The 22,299-nt window shown below is 42.5% G+C and overlaps 2 protein-coding genes across 6 annotated transcripts in view; one reads left to right on the forward strand and one right to left on the reverse strand.

The window, feature by feature from the left end:
• The window catches only part of ntng2a (netrin g2a), an 85,264-nt gene extending 68,175 nt beyond the window's left edge, over positions 1-17,089 (reverse strand). For all 3 annotated transcript variants that reach the window (XM_070446915.1, XM_070446914.1, XM_024003081.2), the window contains exons 1-2: positions 16,534-17,089; positions 15,055-15,777 (exon numbers count right to left, since the gene is read on the reverse strand). In XM_070446915.1, coding sequence (XP_070303016.1) covers positions 15,055-15,291 — 237 coding nt within the window. In that variant the 5' untranslated portion in view covers positions 15,292-15,777; positions 16,534-17,089. The remainder of the gene's footprint in view (positions 1-15,054; positions 15,778-16,533) is intronic.
• A 975-nt stretch (positions 17,090-18,064) lies between these two features.
• The window catches only part of med27 (mediator complex subunit 27), a 98,116-nt gene continuing 93,881 nt past the window's right edge, over positions 18,065-22,299 (forward strand). For all 3 annotated transcript variants that reach the window (XR_011480991.1, XM_024001932.3, XM_024001933.3), the window contains exon 1: positions 18,065-18,277. Coding sequence is in view for 2 of the 3 variants with exons in the window: in XM_024001932.3 (XP_023857700.1) it covers positions 18,075-18,277 (203 nt within the window). In the remaining variant the exon portion in view is untranslated. The remainder of the gene's footprint in view (positions 18,278-22,299) is intronic.

A 22,299-nucleotide genomic window follows, 5' to 3' on the forward strand; every position in this document is an offset into this window, starting at 1 on the left:
CAAGGGGGGTTGCCTGCTATGTGGTCATCCCTGACCTCTAAATCCCAGTGTCAATACGTCACATTGGTCTGCCTGAGTGCAAACTGTCACACTCGTCACCAACAGTCATTCTCACCCACATAGCTTCCAGGCCTGGGTTCAAATACTATTTGAATTTGTATTTGTATTTATTAAGGATCCCTATTAGCTGCTGCCTTGGCAGCAGCTACTCTTCCTGTGGTCCAGCAAAAATTAAGGCAGTAATATACATTATAATAAAAAAAGGTAACATTAAAATACATTTTACAACAGGTTTCACAATACATTAAGTGTGTGCAAATCATCTCAAATACTGTATTTGTGCTTGATTGAGCTTGCCTGTTGCAATTGAACCAATAAAAAAGTCTACAAAATGTCTTAAACTCCAGCTTCCTGTAACTCCAGACAGACAGGCATTAGATATATTTCAAATATACTGAACAAAAATATAAACGCAACATGTAAAGTGTTGGTCCCATGTTACATAAAATATCCCCAAAATGTTCTATACGCACAAAAAGCTTTCTCTAAAATGTTGTGCAGTGAGCATTTCTCCTTTGCCAAAATAATCCATCCACCTGACAGGTGTGGCATATCAAGAAGCTGATTAAACAGCATGATCATTACCCAGGTGCACCTTGTGCTGGGGAAAATAAAGGCCACTCTAAAATATGCAGTTTCGTCACACAACACAATGCCACAGATGTCTCAAGTTTTGAGGGAGCGTGCAATTGGTATGCTGACTGCAGGAATGTCCACCAGAGCTGTTGCCAGAGAATTTAATGTTCAGTTCTCTACCATAAGCCGCCTCCAATGTCGCTTTAGAGAATTTGCCAGTAAGTCCAATCAGCTTCACAACCGCAGACCACGTGTAACCACACCAGCCCAGGACCTCCACATCCGCTTCTTCACCTGCGGGATCGTCTGAGACGAGCCACCCGGACAACTGATGAAACAGTGGGTTTGCAAAATGAAGAATTTCTGCACAAACTGCCAGAAACCGTCTCAGGGAAGCGCATCTACGTTCTTGTCATCCTCACCAGAGTCTTGACCTGACTGCAGTTCGGCGTCATAACCGACTTAGTGGGAAAATGCTCACCTTTGATGGCCACGGGCACGCTGGAGAAGTGTGCTCTTCACGGATGAATCCCCATGTCGCAAATATCTGTACACAATTCTTGGAAGCTGAAAATGTCCCAGTTCTTCCATGGCCTGCCTACTCACAAGACATGTCACCCATTGAGCATGTTTGAGATGCTCTGGATCGACGTGTACGACAGCATGGTGGTCATCCTAGATACTGACTGGTTTTCTGATCCACGCCCCTACCTTTTTTTAAGGTATCTATGACAAACAAATGCATAGCTGTATTCCCAGTCATGTGAAATCCATAGATTAGAGCCTGATGAATTTATTTCAATTGACTGACTACCTTATATGAACTATAACTCAGTAAAGTTTTAGAAATTGTTGCATGTTGCGTTTATATTTTTGTTCAGTGTGGTATTTCAACCTAGGTCTGATGGCTTCACATGATTTGGCTAGAGTACTGTAAAAACCACAGCTTTTTTGAATGTGTGTGTGTGAGTATGAAAGTGCATGTGTGTTTACGTGGATGTATGCATGCCAGATTATAGGATTATTGCCTGCTCACACAGGATAGTGGTACAAAGGATAGTAATCCCCCTGTATGTTCATGGCATTATGAGAACCACACACAACAGGTGCACAGTTTCCTCTACCTCTAGCCCACAATCCTAGCCTCCCTCTGCAGAGCACACAAATCCATTCCAACTGCTACACCAGGTGGCTTTCTCCACTAAACCGCTCCAGCAATTAACCACACAGGATTCCTGTCACAGTTAAAGAGCAGCCCAGCGCTAAGCAGACTGTACCCCACTTCTCAGTGACAGCCATGGGGAATTCTGTCAACAAACGCAGAATGGATCGCTCTCGCTCTCTCGTACACACACAAACTGGAGGGGATCGTGCACCTCGATCCCCTTTCAGTGACCAACAGGTCTTGTGTATTATTAAGACGATCCAACATTCTATCTATTCTGATAACAGAGGGGTTTCTCTCTCTGTTAGAGCGGAAGCCCTCCACTGATCCCCCCCTTTAAGATGTAGTCTAATAGCATTAGTAAGGCACTACGGCCTGTAACCAAGGATCGCTGACCTCTGAATAGGGTTGCACATTTTGGGGAATTTTCAGAGGTGGAAACTTTCTGTGAATTAATGAAAATATATGTAAGTTAATATTAATACCATTAATATTAATACTAATTCATATTAATACAGTCGTGAAGAGGGCACGACAAAGCCTATTCCCCCTCAGAAAACGAAAAAGATTTGGCATGGGTCCTGAGATCCTCAAAAGGTTCTACAGCTGCAACATCGAGAGCATCCTGACTGGTTGCATCACTGCCTGGTACGGCAACTGCTCGGCCTCTGACCGCAAGGCACTGCAGAGGGTAGTGCGTACGGCTCAGTACATCACTGGGGCTAAGCTGCCTGCCATACAGGGCCTCTACACCAGGCGGTGTTAGAGGAAGGCCCTAAAAATTGTCAAAGACCCCAGCCACCCCAGTCATAGACTGTTCTCTCTACTACCGCATGGCAAGCGGTACTGGAGTGCCAAGTCTAGGACAAAAAGGCTTCTGAACAGTTTTTACCCCCAAGCCATAAGACTCCTGAACAGGTAATCAAATGGCTACCCGGACTATTTGCATTGTGTGTTCCCCCCCAACCCCTCTTTTTACGCTGCGGCTACTCTCTGTTTGTCATATATGCATAGTCACTTTAACTATACATTAATGTACATACTACCTCAATTGGGCCGACCAACCAGTGCTCCTGCACAGTGGCTAACCGGGCTATCTGCATTGTGTCCCACCCACCACCCACCACCTGCCAACGCCTCTTTTACGCTACTGCTACTCGCTCTTCATCATATATGCATAGTCACTTTAACCATATCTACATGTACATACTACCTCAATCAGCCTGATTAACCGGTGTCTGTATGTAGCCTTGCTACTTAATATAGCCTCGCTACTGTATATAGCCTGTCTTTTTACTGTTGTTTTATTTCTTTACCTACCTATTGTTCACCTAATACCTTTTTTGCACTATTGGTTAGAGCCTGTAAGTAAGCATTTCACTGTAAGGTCTACACCTGCTGTATTCGGCGCACGTGACAAATAAATTTGATTTGATTTCAAATGTAGATGTTTTTTGTATTGGATATATTTACCATATCATATGGAGACAGAAACATAAACATTTTACCTCATCATAAGTAGACATAATTGCAAATGATTAAATCCTTCCTATATCAATAAAAATACAATTTAGTTACGAATTAAACTTTAATTAAATGAGTTGACTCTTCACGTGGGATGATTTCACTGAACAACTATAGAAAGGGAATATTGAATGATCCCCAATGATCCATCACATCTCCGAAAAACGTTTTCAACATTCATCTGTAAAATTATAGTCTAGAAACTCTAAAGCTGTGGTTGTCTTCCTCTCAGTCTTCCATGTCTTCTCCCTGGACCTCCTCAATGTCCACCTCTTGAACATCAGACTCTGAGGCCTCATCTTCACTGTCACTTTCCAACCTTGTTGAGGATGGCTCGTTGTATTGGTCAGCCTGTTGCGTGCTTTGGTGTGTGTGTTCCCAAACAAGGACCAGCTGTGCTCTGAGGCAGTTGATGTTGGTGGGATTTGGAGGATGATAGAAGCAACAGGGGAAAGAGCCTCAGATCGTCAAAGTCCCTTCCACCAGGTGGCTGGTAAGATATGTTGTTCACGGCTGCCATATTGCATCTCCATCCCAAAGCCCTTGCTTGGAAGTGTACTTTGCCAGACTGCCATGAACCTTGCCCTCATCCAGGCCAAGGTGGCGAGACACAGTAGTGATGACACCATAGGCCTTGTTGATCTCTGCACCAGACAGGATGCTCTTGCCAGTATACTTGGGGTCCAACATGTACGCTGCGGCGTGTATGGGCTTCAGGCAGAAGTCTTCAAGCTTTTTGATGTATTTCAGAACTGCAGTTTCCTCTGCTTGGAGCACCAGTGAAGTGGGCAGGGCAGTAAGGATTTCTTCTCTTACATCTGCAAGCAGAGTCGAAACATCAGACAGAATGCCATTGTCTCCCTCAATCCTTGCAATGGCTACTGCTATAGGTTTCAGGAGTTTCAGGCTGCTTACCACTCTCTCCCAAAATACATCATCCAGGAGTATCCTCTTGATGGGGCTGTCCATATCGGCAGACTGTGATATGGCCATTTCTTGGAGAGACTCCTTCCCCTCCAGGAGACTGTCAAACATGATGACAACACCACCCCAATGGGTGTTGCTGGGCAGCTTCAATGTGGTGATCTTATTCTTCTCACTTTACTTGGTGAGGTAGATTGCTGCTATAACTTGATGACCCTTCACATACCTAACCATTTCCTTGGCTCTCTTGTAGTGTATCCATTGTTTTCAGTGCCATGATGTCCTTGAGGAACAGATTCAATGCATGAGCAGCACAGCCAATGGGTGTGATGTGAGGGTAGGACTTCTCCACTATAGACCAAACAGCCTTCATGTTCGCAGCATTGTCTGTTACCAGTGCAAATACAATCTGTGGTCCAAGGTCATTGAAGACTGCCTTCAGCTCATCTGCAATGTAGAGACCGGTGTGTCTGTGGTCCCTTCGGTCTGTGCTCTTGTAGAATACTGATTGAGGGGTGGAGATGATGTAGTTCATTATTCCTTGCCCACGAACATTTGACCACCCATCAGAGATGATTGCAATACAGTCTGCTATCTCTATGATTTGCTTGACCTTCACTTGAACTCTGCATCCAGCAAATGAGTAGATAAAGCATGTCTGGTTGGAGGGGTGTATGCTGGGCGAAGAACATTCAGAAATCTCTTTCAATACACATTGCCTGTGAGCATCAGCGGTGAACCAGTTGCATACACAGCTCGAGCAAGACATTCATCAGCATTTCTCTGACTACGTTCCTCCATTGAGTCAAAAAAAACTTCTGATTCCAGGAGGACCATGAGCTGTTGCTATCGATTTATAATTTTCACCTCAAATAGAAGTAGAGTGACTTTTGTCAGAGGTTGCTTGTTGTGGGGGTTGAGGGAACTTTATGCACTTGGCCAGATGAATCTGCCTCTTTGTTGCATTCTTCACATATGATTTGGCACAGTATTTGCAAATGTACACTGCTTTTCCTTCTACATTAGCTACAGTGAAATGTCTCCACACATCAGATAGTGCCCGTGGCATTTTACGGTAAAGATGAGAAATAAATGAGTAAAAAATAAATAATACAATTCCATGTACAGATAAATTGTTAAGCAGTTAGATTAAACAACTCCATTGTAAGATAAATGTTTTAAAATGAAACATGTACGGAAACAGGTGAATTAACACTCCTCAGTTAGCAGGCTTAAGCAAGCTAAAACCCACGTGGAGCAAAAACTAACTAGCAGAAATTGTTATCAATTCAGAAAATATTTAAACACACTTTGCTGTAGGCTACTATTTACTAGTTAACAAAAAATTCTGTATATCACATAAAATATATTCACCCCACCCAGTATTGTAATCAAAACTTACCAGAAAGCATGTAGTCCTTGGCTCAGACAGTGTAGTAGTGTGGGCTCCATAGCATCTCATTAGTGTGCAAGATCTTGAGAATCAGCTGTACAGTCGTGGCCAAAAGTTGAGAATGACACAATTTTAATTTTCACAAAGTCTGCTGCCTGAGTTTGTATGATGGCAATTTGCATATACTCCAGAATGTTATGAAGAGTGATCAGATGAATTGCAATTAATTGCAAAGTCCCTCTTTGCCATGCAAATGAACTGAATCCCCAAAACACATTTCCACTGCATTTCAGCCCTGCCACAAAAGGACCAGCTGACATCATGTCAGTGATTCTCTCGTTAACACAGGTGTGAGTGTTGACGAGGACAAGGCTGGAGATCACTCTGTCATGCTGATTGAGTTCGAATAACAGACTGGAAGCTTCAAAAGGAGGGTGGTGCTTGGAATCATTGTTCTTCCTCTGTCAACCATGGTTACCTCCAAGGAAACACGTGCCGTCATCATTGCTTTGCACAAAAAGGGCTTCACAGGCAAGGATATTGCTGCCAGTAAGATTGCACCTAAATCAACCATTTATCGGATCATCAAGAACTTCAAGGAGAGCGGTTCAATTGTTGATAAGAAAGCTTCAGAGCACCCAAGAAAGTCCAGCAAGCGCCAGGACCGTCTCCCAAAGTTGATTCAGCTGCGGGATTGGGGCACCACCAGTACAGAGCTTGCTCAGGAATGGCAGCAGGCAGTTGTGAGTGCATCTGCATGCACAGTGAGGCGAAGACTTTGGAGGATGGCCTGGTGCCAAGAAGGGCAGCAAAGAAGCCACTTCTCTCCAGGAAAAACATCAGGGATAGACTGATATTCTGCAAAAGGTACAGGGATTGGACTGCTGAGGACTGGTGTAAAGTCATGCAATTCTCTGATGAATCCCCTTTCCGATTGTTTGGGGCATCCGGAAAAAGCTTGTCTGGAGAAGACAAGGTGAGCGCTACCATCAGTCCTGTGTCATGCCAACAGTAAAGCATCCTGAGACCATTCATGTGTGGGGTTGCTTCTCAGCCAAGGGAGTGGGCTCACTCACAATTTTGCCTAAGAACACAGCCATGAATAAAGAATGGTACCAACACATCCTCCGAGAGCAACTTCTTCCAACCATCCAGGAACAGTTTGGTGACGAACAATGCCTTTTCCAGCATGATGGAGCACCTTGCCATAAGGCAAAAGGGATAACTCAGTGGCTTGGGGAACAAAACATCGATATTTTGGGTCCATGGCCAGGAAACTCCCCAGACCTTAATACCATTGAGAACGTGTGGTCAATCCTCAAGAGGCAGGTGGACAAACAAAACCCCACAAATTCTGACACATTCCAAGCATTGATTATGCAAGAATGGGCTGCCATCAGTCAGGATGTGGCCCAGAAGTTAATTGACAGCATGCCAGGGAGGATTGCAGAGGTCTTGAAAAAGAAGGGTCAACACTGCAAATATTGACTCTTCGCATCAACTTCATGTAATTGTCAATAAAAGCCTTTGACACTTATGAAATGCTTGTAATTATACTTCAGTATTCCATAGTAACATCTGACAAAACTATCTAAAGACACTGAAGCAGCAAACTTTGTGGAAATTAATATTTGTGTCATTCTCAAAACTTTTGGCCACGACTGTACATGTGATGGAAGAGTACACTGCACATGTGATGGAAGAATGCACTGTGCATGCAGAGGGTTGCAATTCCATTGAATTGGGGATAGTTTAACCAAAATATGCCAAAAGATCTAGAATTGCCTTGTGTATCCCACAAAAAAAGGTTCACTGTTATAAGCTAACATTTTTTATGAATTTAAGCAAAATTCCCAGCTTAACTTCCCATGGAAAATTTCAGAAAAACATTTGCCGGAAAGTTTACGACCGTTTGCAACCCTACCTCTGACCTACCCTGAAGATTACCTCACCAGTTTGTTCACACAGTCAGAGGCCAGTCGACATTATTAATCCCAATCGTAGTCAGCCAGTCGACATTGTTAAGACATTGTTAAGACATTGTCTTTAAGTCCAATCAGAGGGACATCTGTGGAACTGCACTGACCGAAATAGGAAAAAGGAAGAGACATGTAGAGAGGAGAGGATAAGTGAAGAGAAGAGAGCCCAGAGATTTGGACAGGACCACAGTCTACAAACATGCCCAACTGCATTGGTGTGGATGGAGAGTCATGTACTGTATGGGAAGCTAGTGTTTAGCGCTGCTATTTACCCACCTGGAGAGATGTGTCTCCTCCCCTCTCTGGCTCTCTTGCTTGACTTAATTACAGTGAAAGAAGCTCCTGTGGGAGGGCTGCTGATATAACAGCTGGGAAACAGCAGCCTAATTATACCAGAGAGAAAACAAGCCTCACAAGAGCCTCACCTTTCCCAGCATGGACCACAGCCTACTGTATTTTAATCTGCACGCACACACTATGATGTTCATAGCACTGTAAAAAGGGCTGTTCAAAATCAGAATGTAATCAATCAAAAACCCAATTTTTTTCATGTTGGTTTCCTAAAAATCTTGTAATTCCCTGAAAGGTGACGTAGACGATTACCACACTAACAACTTAATTTGAAGAATTCCCCAAGACCTCCAGTTGCATGACAACAGGCAGATGGAGATTATTGCATGTGGTCATAGCCAAATGGGATGAAATCTTTCCCCTTTGGGAGCACAGGAGGGGGGCTGAAGCTGCCAGGACTTATGTATAATTCACGACACAGGACAAAACTGGCCAAAGCTGCACATTTGTGACATTACAGTACCTCTACACCGGTAGGATAAATACACCATGGTGACATATCTAATCTAAACAGTTCTCATAACACACTGCAAATAGTGTACCAAATTGAAGCCCCTGTGTTGTAACCTGCAGTGCTATTTTTAGTTTTGGATGTTTTTACATTCTAATGTAGGGCATTTCTGTTGAAAAAGAGTACTGGTAAATAATAATTTGAGCTCATAGGATTGAGAGTGGCAGTGATGCCTCACTTCACATATGGACACTGTCTGTCTCCTCTCTTTGTCTTTCAATGTGTGTATAATTACATCAGAAGTGGGTCTGATTTTTGTTGTTTTGCATAGCTCCCGCCCTCCCTCATTCTCTCCCTCCCTCTCTCCCTGATTCTCTCCCTCAGTATTACTTTCCCTCTTCCCTCCTCTCATTGAGCAATGCTACATGCAGTCTGCTCTGTTCCCAGCAATGGTATATACAGAGTCTGCTCTGCTCCCAGCACTGAGTAAAAATGCAATGGCATTTCCTGTGGGCCTACATTGACAGATACAGTATTTGCTCTAAATCATTCATGAGCAGGAAAGCTTTTCCAAGGAAAGTCAACATACTCAATAGGGGGATGACTTATTCTAAGCAATGAAGTTGCTTTTTTAGTTAACTGTCCCTTTAATGTAAATGTTTTGTTAACTCTCCCTTTTGTTAACTCTCCCTATAATTGCAGGCACCTCTGAGCCACAGCGATGTGTAGAGATCGCTAGGTATCAGTCCTCAAATGGAACTTCCTGTGTTATACAGGCTATTGAGCATTAGCGATCTCTATACATCTCTATGCTTTGAGAGCACCTGCAACCAATTTCCCTCATTAAATACCCGCGTTCCTTTGTCTTTTAGTTCAGTGCCAAACAAGCCTTGCAGTTGTGAAGAACTCTCCCGCATTTATCCTTTTATTTCTGTTATCTGTGCGTCACAGTATCCAGCCACACACAAGTCAATAATGGACATTGAATGGATTATGACTGAAAGAAGAAAATGAACGGGAGCATAGACTCTAAAATGCAACCTGACGTCGCTCTCCCTATCGTCGTCTAACTGGGACACCTGCTTCTGTATCAGCACCTACCTCACCCAGTGCATTCAGAATAGGCAACCTGCTTTAACCATTTTTATGATTTTTGAAATTTTTAAGTAGAGGCGTGGATAAAAAAAACAGGTGTGACCACCATGTGCCTCACGCAGCGCAACACATCTCCTTCGCATAGAGTTGATCAGGCTGTTGATTACGGCCTGTGGAATCTTGTCCCACTCCTATTCAAAGGCTGTGCGATGTTGCTGGATATTGGCGAAAACTGGAACACGCTGTCGTACACGTCGATCCAGAGCATCCCAAACATGCTCAATGGGTGACATGTCTGGTGAGTATGAAGGCCATGGAAGAACTGGGACATTTTCAGCTTCCAGGAATTGTGTACAGATCCTTGCTACATGGGGCCGTACATTATAATGCTGAAATGTGAGGTGATTGCGGCAGATGAATGGCATGACAATGGGCCTCAGGTTCTCGTGATGGGATATCTGTGCATTCAAATTGCCATCGATAAAACGCAATTGTGTTCGTTGTTCATAGCTTATGCCTGCCCATACCATAACCCCACCATGGGGCAGTCTGTTCACAATGTTGACTTCAGCTAACCACTCGCTGCCATACAAGCTGTCTTCTATCTGCCCGGTACAGTTGAAACCGGGATTCATCTGTGAAGAGCACACTTCAAGTGTGCCAGTGGCCATTGAAGGGGAGCATTTGCCCACTGAAGTCGGTTATGATGCCGAACTGCAGTCAGTTCAAGACCCTGGTGAGGACAACGAGCATGCAGATGAGCATCCCTGAGATGGTTTCTGAAAGTTTGTGCAGAAATTCTTCAGTTGTGCAAATCCACAGTTTTATCAGCTGTCCGGGTGGCTGGTCTCCGACGATCTTGCAGGGGGTCTGCGTTTGTGAGGCCGGTTGGACATATTGCCAAATTCTCTAAAATTATGTTGGAGGTGGCTTATGGTAGAGAAATGAACATTTAATTTCCTGGCAACAGTTCTGGTGGACATTCCTGCATCCAGTATGCCAATTACATGCTCCCTCAAACTGCACACTTTAGTGGTCTTTGTCCCCAGCACAAGGTGCACCCGTGTAATGATCATGCTGTTCAATTAGCTTTTTGATATGCCACACCTGTCAGGTAGGTGAATTATCTTGGCAAAGGAGAAATGCTCAATAACAGGGACATGCACAAAATGTTATAGAAATAAGATTTTTGTGCATATGGAACATTCTTGGGATCTTATTTCAGCTCATGAAACATGGGACCAACACTTTACATGTTGCGTTTATATTTTTTTCAGTGTATATACAATATATTTTTTATGACTGTCCACACTCAGTTTTACATGTGACCCATATAAGATTTGCTCATTCACACTGATGTTGTCTCTGAAGTAGCACACAGATACAATGCTAATTTCCTGTCACCTTTCATTGGATGACACTTAAAATCTGACTCCCTGTGGCCTCTAAAGATCCCTTATCAATCATGGTGAGAGACAGGGTGTTAGGTTCGATGTCGCAACCTGGCTCATACTATCATGGCTATCTCTAATTATCCCCCTTTCAATTTGGCACAATCCATCCTAACCTCTCCACTACCACAGCCAATGTGAGGTTTGCAATCTGGCAAAAAGAAAGCTGCTGTGAGCATTACCCAGGTATATGCTACATATTGCTGCATGTTTAGTTGCAAATGTGATGATCATAATTACCATTGGGGATATTTAGGATGTTAAAAGTGACTTGTCACTAAACACAGACAGATGCTCAAATCAGTGAGTAAGTCTATGGCTATATGACAATTGATCAACAGAAGTTGCAGATAACACAGTATCAAAATGTACATAGTATGCTTTGTGATCATTATTTGACCTGTGAAGTTCTCTCTTCATGGGTTCCAAAATATTATTTGCCATTTTGTTGCAGTTCTACAGTTCACTGTTTCTGTCCCCATGTAGTACAGCCCAGCTGGACAAATTATACATCTGTTTATTCTACAATCAAGCCAGCTGGTTGCCCACAGCAACATTGTCAGCCTCTCTTAGACCCTTGTCAGTACCACCTCCCCAAAAAAACTGAGCTTACACATAAACAAATCAAATCAAATCAAATCAAATTTTATTAGTCACATACACATGGTTAGCAGATGTTAATGCGAGTGTAGCGAAATGCTTGTGCTTCTAGTTCCGACAATGCAGTAATAACCAACAGTAATCTAACCTAACAATTCCACAACTACTACCTTACACACACACACAAGTGTAAAGGGATAAAGAATATGTACATAAAGATATATGAATGAAGTGGTGGTACAGAACGGCATGGCAGATGCAGTAGATGGTATAGAGTACGGTATATACATATGAGATGAGTACTGTAGGGTATGTAAACATAATGCATAGTTTAAAGTGGCTATGGTACATGTATTACATAAAGATGGCAAGATGCAGTAGATGATATAGAGTACAGTATATACATATGAGATGGGTAATGTAGGGTATGTAAACATTGTATTAAGTGCATTGTTTAAAGTGGCTAGTGGTACATTTTTACATAATTTCCATCAATTCCCATTTTAAAGTGGCTTGGAGTTGAGTCAGTATGTTGGCAGCGGCCGCTAAATGTTAGTGGTGGCTGTTTAACAGTCTGATGGCCTTGAGATAGAAGCTGTTTTCAGTCTCTCGGTCCCTGCTTTGATGCACCTGTACTGACCTGCCTTCTGGATGATAGCGGGGTGAACAGGCAGTGGCTTGGGTGGTTGTTGTCCTTGATGATTCTTTATGGCCTTCCTGTGACATCGGGTGTGTAGGTGTCCTGGAGGGCAGGTAGTTTGCCCCTGGTGAATGCGTTCTGCAGACCTCACTACCCTCTGGAGAGGCCTTACGGTTGTGGGCGGAGCAGTTGCCGTACCAGGCGGTGATACAGCCGAACAGGATGGCTCTCGAATTGTTGCATCTGTAGAAGTTTGTGAGTGCTTTTGGTGACAAGGCGAATTTCTTCAGCCTCCTGAGGTTGAAGAGGCGTGCTGCTGCGCCTTCTTCACAACGCTGTCTGTTGGGTGACAATTCAGTTTGTCCGTGATGTGTACACCGAGGAACTAAAACTTTCCACCTTCTCCACTACTGACCCGTCGATGTGGATAGGGGGTGCTCCCTCTGCTGTTTCCTGAAGTCCACAATCATCTCCTTTGTTTGTTGACGTTGATGGTAGGTTATTTTCCTGACACCCACCACTCCGAGCGGCCTCACCTCCTCCCTGTAGGCCGTCTCGTCGTTGTTTGGTAATGAAGCCTACCACTGTAGTGTCATCCGCCAAACTTGATGATTGAGTTGGAGGCGTGCATGGCCACGCAGTCGTGTGAACAGGAGTACAGGAGGGCTCAGAACGCACCCTTGTGGGGCCCCAGTGTTGAGGATCAGCGGGGTGGAGATGTTGTTACCTACCTCACCACCTGGGGCGGCCCGTCAGGAAGTCCCCAGGAACCCAGTCTCGGGGTCGAGACCCAGGGTCTTCGAGCTTGATGACGAGTTGGAGGTACTATGGTGTTAAATGCTGAGCTGTAATCGATGACAGCATTCTCACATGGGATTCCTCTTGTCCAGATGGTTAGGGCAGTGTGCAGTTGTGGTTGCGATTGCGTCGTCTGTGGACCTATTGGGTCGTAAGCAAATTGGAGTGGGTCTAGGGTGTCCGGTAGGGGAGGTGATATGGTCCTTGACTAGTCTCTCAAAGCACTTCATGATGACGGAAGTGAGTGCTACGGGGCGGTAGTCGTTTAGCTCAGTTACCTTAGCTTTCTTGGGAACAGAACAATGGTGGCCCTCTTGAAGCATGTGGGAACAGCAGACTGGGATAAGGATTGATTGAATATGTCCGTAAACACACCAGCCAGCTGGTCTGCGCATGCTCTGAGGACGCGGCTGGGAATGCCGTCTGGGCCTGCAAGCCTTGCGAGGTTAACACGTTTTAATGTTTTACTCACCTCGGCTGCAGTGAAGGAGAGCCCGCAGGTTTTTGAGGGGGCCGTGTCAGTGGCACTGTATTGTCCTCAAAGCGGGCAAAAAAGTTGTTTAGCCTGTCTGGGAGCAAGACATCCGTGGTCCGCGACGGGGCTTGGTTTCTTTCTGTAATCCGTGATTGACTGTAGACCCTGCCACATACCTCTTGTGTCTGAGCTGTTGAATTGCGACTCGATTTTGTCTCTGTACTGAGACTTAGCCTGTTTGATTGCCTTGCGGAGAGAATAGCTACACTGTTTGTATTCGGTCATGCTTCCGGTCACCTTGCCCTGGTTAAAAGCAGTGGTTCGCGCTTTCAGTTTCACGCGAATGCTGCCGTCAATCCACGGTTTCTGGTTTGGGAATGTTTTTATCGTTGCTGTGGGTACGACATCGTCAATGCACTTCCTAATAAACAAGCGTATAACTTTACAGGATACAAAATACTACAAAGAAATGTGAATGTAGCCCTATACCATTCACATGCGCTCATGATAGTGCACCTCGCATAGCCCCATAGTCTAGTGTGTCCTGTTAAACAATGTTGGTTATAAGTTAGTGATGGGGCGTGGGAAATCGTTAGTTACATACAGTATGGAAATATTTGGGGAAGATAATGCTTGACTCCAAGTATCGATTTGTAAACAAACAAAAAAAGTCTACCTAGTCAGCTGTACCTGTGCTAAAAATCTGGTATTTTGCATCCTAAGACTTCTCCATCTTCTTTTTAAATTGTGAGCCAACATGTTTTCAGCACTTTTATTTCCATGACTGATCAAAACTAATTTTCTCATGCTCTCTCCTGTCCCTCTGCAGCAGACACAGTATAGTGAGCAATATGTTTGGAACATCAAATCCCAATAAAACCGCAGTATCCAATTGCAAATCATAGAATAGTAATTAATATCAGTACCTAGTATCTCTCCAGGCGTAAGTCCCGTAGGAAGGCAGAGTTCCACAAACACAATACAAATGTAATCTAATAATATTGTTTGAAAATCAAACACATTTTAATTTAGTTAAATAACCAGAGATAGACTTAGTGGGTTTTAGTATGCAACCGTTAGGTAATAAATTACTGTATTGATGCATAAACCTGTGTAACATTGTCCAATGTACTAATGTTCAATTACCTGACGATTTTGAAGATAAAGTATTTTCTGATTTGTTTCAGTGTATTTCTGCTGCTAAAAAAATATATATTATAATATTAAATTAATATATTTAATATTTATATAAAATTATTTTTTATATAATTAAGTTATTATATTCTATTGGTGCATTTATGGAGACAGTGATTCCACACAATTTTAATTGTCTTTAAGTCTTGTTTACATTTTTCACTATAATTAAAAGTAGGTTTCAACTCTCCTGTCCTGAGTTGTCTCATAGAAAAAGTACATTGTCATGCCATCATTGTCCTACCATTAGCTCGAGGTAAAAGGATCAGATACCCTACCCACATCCTAATTAACAACTCCTTCCATGTCAATTTTCTGTTATAGAGACAACACTTCAAAGTTTAGGCCTATTGTAAAAATCATGAACCTGAAACTTACCAGAGTACAGAACCTCTCCGGGGGATTGCCGCAAGTGATGCCGGGGGGATCCACCGTAATTTGCATGAACTCTTTCATAGCCGTGGGTTTGGGCTGGCATGCGTAAAACTCCCATGTTTGTCCATTATCCATACTAACCAGGCTCTTGCATATGTCATACTGGCCAAGTGTCAAAGTCACAAAGTGCAGAAGAAAGACCACCTGTGAGAACATGGCACTCGTAGAGACCACATCCATGGTCCAAGACCGAGTGTCCGGAGGGAGGCAAGATGTGCCACCGTCGGTCCACACACAGAGAGGATCAACTTCGAATCGGTTTTGAGGTTTTCATGTTGAGACACCTGCCGCTTGTAGGATACGACCTAACTCTGCTGGATGTCTATACAAATCTAGGCCTATGCCTTCCCAAATAAGCTACATGTACTTCAGTTTCGAAATATGTGTTGTCCTAAATTGAAATTACATCAATGAAAGCATTCCTTTAAAGTATAGTTAGTTGCACGGTAAAAGGAGCCTGTTGTGTTTGATATTGGTGACATGCAAATCTTGCTCAGATCAAACACCTTTGGCACTCCAGGCAAGTCACACTAAAAGCAGTCGCATGTCCATGAGTGTCCTATACCATTTAGAATATTCCCGCGGTCCACTCAGAAGCTCCCTCTTGATGAGATTTTGTTGAGTTTAATGTCATTCAAATGATGGGTTTACAGGCTCCATCTTTGGCTATATCGAGAAGGAGAAAAGACAATTTGTTTAACACACACTGGACGATAAACGTGGTTTCCACGTGAAATAGACGTTGAATTGATGGCACACTAAAACTCTACTGTAGGCTACTGCTACTTCTTTATTGTTATTATAATTTTTTAAGACAACTAACAAACATCAATCTTTAATTAGAGAAACTTGAACATATTTGAAACCCTTTATAAAAAATATTGGTGTAGACCTAAATCTGAAATATTGTAGCCGTTCAATTTGTTTTCACAACCAATTCATATTCATAAGACTACCATAATTGATGCATTTTCGTAACTCAAATGCAAGTTCAAAAAGTTATCCAACGTCCCCACAGAAGGATGACTGTTGAACTCATATACTCTGCCATTAGAGGTAACGGAACTGTCGACCATTTCTCCCAGGCAAATGGAGACATGCCTAGGCTACACTTTGCAAATAAGTACGCTAGAGATGTCGCATTGTGACAAATTCTATAAACTTTGAAAATGTTTCGTTTCCCAGGTGGGGGACGGATGTTCTCAACTTTGACACTACAGCCTATGTCAAACCTCTAAAGCTCTCTGTAGTGTATTTCTGATTCCAAATGTATTAAGGTAATACGAAATATGTGGCTAGTCATTACTGCATGGTTGCAAGCGTTATTCATTTTTGACGGTGCAATTAGTCTTGAATAGATACATAAATAAGCACCATCAATTCCTCATGTTCTAGGTAGAACTCGAATAGCACGGGACTTACCAAATTGCTCCGAGAGCGTAGGCATGTTTATATTCTGCCATGGGTGCATCCCTTTGCAAAAGTGTTGTCAGCATTCTGAAGCCTGCCGTCGCACCTTGTTTCGTCGTTAAAAATAAGCTTAACGTCACTGTATTTAACTGTATTCCCTTCAGTAAGAGGATTAGATGAGATGCTCTCCCCTTCTGTTTGTTTCTCTTCTGTTTGACACTTTTGAGGAAAGCAGTGCGTTGTTAGGATGATACCGACTACATCCCGTACGCGAAATAGATGACTTCTTCTAAATATATCATATTTCAATACTTTTTCAGGAATGGCACTGCGTCTATTCATGTTCCCCTACTTTTTACGATATCAGTTTTGTCCTACGCGCTCAAGGGCAGAAGAAAATAGCTTAATTTCTCTCTCTCTCTTTCGACCTCACTTTCCCCATGCATTAACACACTATCTTATTTCAAAAATTCCCTACTGCTCTTGTTCTCCTGCGCTCTTTTCGTCTCCATATTTGGCTATCAGAATCTGATCTGCAAACTACGTGTTTGTGAAGAGGGTGCGCAACTTCATCTACCGCCCAGTAATATAACCATCCCATGAGTCGATCGGGCTACCTGTCCTGCTTAAAGGAACAGCTCAAACGAGTCACTCAAGGCAGATATGGATATCTAGTTTTCACTCAGCAATAGAATAACGCAAATTGTTTTACAGTTAAACAACTTGAAGTTCCTTTATAGCTCTTGAAAAGTATTGCCTATGTATGCTATACAGTCTAGGCCTGTAGCCTAAAACTCTAGAGGAATATGTAGGCTAGCTTATGCTTTTTTATTGTTGACAATTGCATTAATGAATAATTAAGATGGACAATAAAACGAAAAAGTAGCCTAACCCTAAAGGTGCGACTTTTGGATATAGGTGTAATTCAAGTAATAGCATCAAGCCAAGGGGAGCTTCTTACTTAAGGAACACCAAGTTGAGCTGTCCATGGTCCTGATGGCCACACACACTTTATTTGTTGCTGTAAATTTAACCTTGATTTAACTAGGCAAGTCAGTTAAGAACAACTTCTTATTTACAATGACAGCCTACCCTGGCCGACGCTGGACCAATTGTGCACCGGCCCTATGGGACTCCCAATCACGGCCGGATGTGATACAGCCTGGATTCGAACCAGGGACTGTAGTGACGCCTCTTGCACTGAGATGCAGCGCTTCAGACCGCTGCGCCACTTGGGGGCAGAGCAAAGCAATGAGTGTAGAGCCTACACATTTCTACAGGGTCACATGAAGCCAAATTATTGTCACAGGCAGGCAGTGACACAATGCACATGAAGCCAAATTATTGTCACAGGCAGACAGTGACACAATGTTTGTAGACAGAAAACTTAGCAATGATTAAAAAAATTGATTAAGGGGGAAATGTTATACCTGTTGTTGGCAAATGAGAGCAAAAGTGTGGGCATGGGAAGAGAGAACTACAATTCCCTTGCTACATGCAATCCAAATCAATGACGTTGTTTATGCGACATACAGTCCCAGCGTGTGGAAAAAATGGCGGACGCAATGAACGTCGGTGTGAATTTAGAAGCATTTTCTCAAGCAATAAATGCTATTCAGGCACTTCGTTCGAGTGTAACAAGGGTTTTTGACTCTCTGAAAGATGGGATGAAAAACAAAGAAACCCTTGAAGGACGCGAAAAGGTTTTTATTACCGAGTTTCAAGATAACCTGCAGTCTGTGAATCGCGACTTGAAGTGAGTAACGTTAGCCGTAGCTAGCTGTAAACCGAAGAAAATGCGAAATATTTGCTGTAAACAGACAGCATGCTGTTTAGTTATAGTCCGTGAGGAATGTATTGTTGAATTAGAAATGGTGTGTGTGTATATATGTAACGTTAGCTTGTGTGTGCTCAAGAGCAATTAATAATAATATATGTATTTTATATAGCGCTTTTCGTTACAAAAATTCATAAAAACGCATAATGGCAACTAGTTAGCTAACCCCAGCACACTGGCAGTCTTACATGCACACCCCAAGTGCTTTCCATTGCATGGTGATTGTCAATAGCTATGTTTCCATCCAATTGGCGAAAGTTTTTTATGCAAATATTCTAAAATCAGCATGAAAATAATATGCGCATTTTCCCACCAGAGATGTGTTTCCATCAAATTGACTTGTTGCAGATAAAAGGCGGTGTGTGATGATGTAGTTCACATAAAAAAAACCTATTGGGATTAAATTCCCATCTACTGATAAAAAAAATACAAGTTAAATGGGTTTCCATTTAACCAGCCTGAATTCAAAATGTATTGAAAGTAGTTTTTTTACCCATCTACACACAATACCCCATAATGACAAAATGAAAACATGTTTTTAGACTTTTTTGCAAATATATTGAAAATGAAATGGGTTTCCATCACATTTTCAACTCTACTGATGAATGTTGCATTATATAGTGAGTGCCCACTCTGCTATTGGCACGTGCGCTGTAGCCAACAGCGCCATATAGCCTACATGATTAAATTATTATGGACAAAAGAGTGAGATTTATTTTTATTTGTCAAATGGCAACAAGTATCGATCATCATGTTTTTTCCCCCACCTTTATTTAACCAGGTAGGCTAGTTGAGAACAAGTTCTCATTTACAACTGTGACCTGGCCAAGATAAAGCAAAGCAGTGTCACACAAACAACAACACAGAGTTACACATGGAATAAACAAACATACAGTCAATAATACAACAGAGAAAGTCTATATACAGTGTGTGCAAATGAGGTAGGATAAGGGAGGTGAGACAATAAATAGGCCATAGTGGCGAAATTATTACAGTATGGCAAATTAAACACTGGGGTGATAGATGTGCAGAAGATGAGTGTGCAAGTAGCGATACTGGGGTGCAAAGGAGCAAAATAAATAACAATATGGTGATGAGGTAGTTGGATGGGCTATTTACAGATTGGCTATGTACAGGTGCAGTGATCTGTGAGCTGCTCTGACAGCTGGTGCTTAAAGCTAGTGAGGGAGATATGAGTCTCCAGCTTCAGTGATTTTTGCAGTTCGTTTCAGTCATTGGCAGCAGAGAACTGGAAGGAAAGGTGGCCAAAGCAGGAATTGGCTTTGGGGGTGACCAGTGAAATATACCTGCTGGATCACGTGCTACGGGTGGGTGCTGCTATGGTGACCAGTGAGCTGAGATAAGGTGGGGCTTTACCTAGCAACGACTTATAGATGACCTGGAGCCAGTGGGTTTGGCGATGGATATGAAGCGAGGGCCAGCCAACGAGAGCATACAGGTCGCAGTGGTGGGTAGTATATGGGACTTTGGTGACAAAACGGATGGCATTGTGATAGGCTGCATCCAATTTGTTGAGTAGAGTGTTGGAGGCTATTTTGTAAATGACATTGCATAGTCAAGGATCGGTAGGATAGTCAGTTTTACGAGGGTATGTTTGGCAGCATGAGTGAAGGATGCTTTGTTGCGAAATAGGAAGCCAATTCTAAATTTAATTTTGAATTGGAGATGCTTTATGTGAGTCTGGAAGGAGAGTTTACAGTCTAACCAGACACCTAGGTATTTGTAGTAGTCCACATATTCTAAGTCAGAACCGTCCAGAGTAGAGGTCGACCGATTATGATTTTTCAACGCCGATACCGATACCAATTATTGGAGGACCAAAAAAGCCGATACTGATTAATCGGCCGATTTTAATATAAAAAAAATATGTATTTGTAATAATGACAATTACAAACATACTGAATGAACACTTATTTTAACTTAATATAATACATAAGTAAAATCTATTTAGCCTCAAATATATCATAAAACATGTTCAATTTGGTTTAAATAATGCAAAAACAAAGTGTTGGRGAAGAAAGTAAAAGTGCAATATGTGCCATGTAAGAAAGCTAACGTTTAAGTTCCTTGCTCAGAACATCAGAACATATGAAAGCTGGTGGTTCCTTTTAACATGAGTCTTCAATATTCCCAGGTAAGAAGTTTTAGGTTGTAGTTATTATAGGAATTATAGGACTATTTCTCTCTATACCATTTGTATTTCATTAACCTTTGACTATTGGATGTTCTTATAGGCACTTTAGTATTGCCAGTGTAACAGTATAGCTTCCGTCCCTCTCCTCGCTCCTCCCTGGGCTCAAACCAGGAACACAACGACAACAGCCACCCTCGAAGCAGCGTTACCCATGCWGAGCAAGGGGAACAACCACTCCAAGTCTCAGAGCGAGTGACGTTTGAAACGCTATTAGCGCGCACCCCGCTAACTAGCTAGCCATTTCATATCGGTTACACAAGCTTAATCTCGGGAGTTGATAGGCTTGAAGTCATAAACAGCGCAATGCTTGACGCACAGCGAAGAGCTGCTGGCAAAACGCACAAAAGTGCTGTTTGAATGAATACTTACGAGCCTGCTGCTGCCTACCACCGCTCAGTCAGACTGCTCTATCAAATCATAGACTTAGTTATAACATAACGCACAGAAATACGAGCCTTAGGTCATTAATATGGTCGAATCCGGAAATTATCATCTCGAAAACAAGACGTTTATTCTTTCAGTGAAATACGGAACCGTTCCGTATTTTATCTAAGGGGTGGCATCCATAAGTCTAAATATTCCTGTTACATTGCACAACCTTCAATGTTATGTCATAATTACGTAAAATTCTGGCAAATTAGGCGGCCCAAACTGTTGCATATACACTGACTCTGCGTGCAATGAACGCAAGAGAAGTGACACAATTTCACCTGGTTATTATTGCCTGCTAACCTGGATTTCTTTTAGCTAAATATGCAGGTTTAAAAATATATACTTCTGTGTATTGATTTTAAGAAAGGCATTGATGTTTATGGTTAGGTACACATTGGAGCAACGATACGCACCGCATCGATTATATGCAACTCAGGACACGCTAGATAAACTAGTAATATCATCAACCATGTGTAGTTAACTAGTGATTATGATTGATTGATTGATTGTTTTTTATAAGATAAGTTTAATGCTAGCTAGCAACTTACCTTGGCTTACTGCATTCGCGTAACAGGCAGTCTCCTCGTGGAGTGCAATTAGAGGCAGGTGGTTAGAGCGTTGGACTAGTTAACTGTAAGGTTGCAAGATTGAATCCCCCGAGCTGACAAGGTGAAAATCTGTCATTATGCCCCTGAACGAGGCAGTTAACCCACCGTTCCTAGGCCGTCATTGAAAATAAGAATGTGTTCTTAACTGACTTGCCTAGTTAAATAAAGGTGTAAAAAAAAATACAGATTTCCGATTGTTATGAAAACTTGAAATCGGCCCTAATTAATCGTCCATTCCGAATAATCGGTCGATCTCTAGTCCAGAGTAGTGACGCTGGACAGGTGGGTAGGTGTGGGCAGCGATTGATTGAAGAGCATGCATTTAGTTTTGCTTGCATTTAAGAGCAGTTGGAGGCCACGGATGGAGAGTTGTATGGCATTGAAGCTCGTCTGGAGGTTAGTTAACAGTGTCCAAAGAAGGGCCAGAAGTATACAGAATGGTGTCGTCCGAATAAGACCCCCAATGTTTATTGGAAAGGAGCATCAAGCTCATCACTGCACTTTCACCACACTGAAGTTCATCACAATTTATTTAATCTGTAGCCTAATAAACTGCATGCTTTCCCAACGAGTCTAGTGGGAGGACCACACAACATGTCATCGTGTGAATCCAAGTTTACTTTGATATGATGGTTATTATCAATATTTGCCCATAAGCTTTCCAGCAACATTTCTCGCATAATTTT

The sequence above is a fragment of the Salvelinus sp. IW2-2015 genome, linkage group LG15 (genome assembly GCF_002910315.2).
Source record: "Salvelinus sp. IW2-2015 linkage group LG15, ASM291031v2, whole genome shotgun sequence".
Classification (NCBI taxonomy): Eukaryota; Metazoa; Chordata; class Actinopteri; order Salmoniformes; family Salmonidae; genus Salvelinus; species Salvelinus sp. IW2-2015.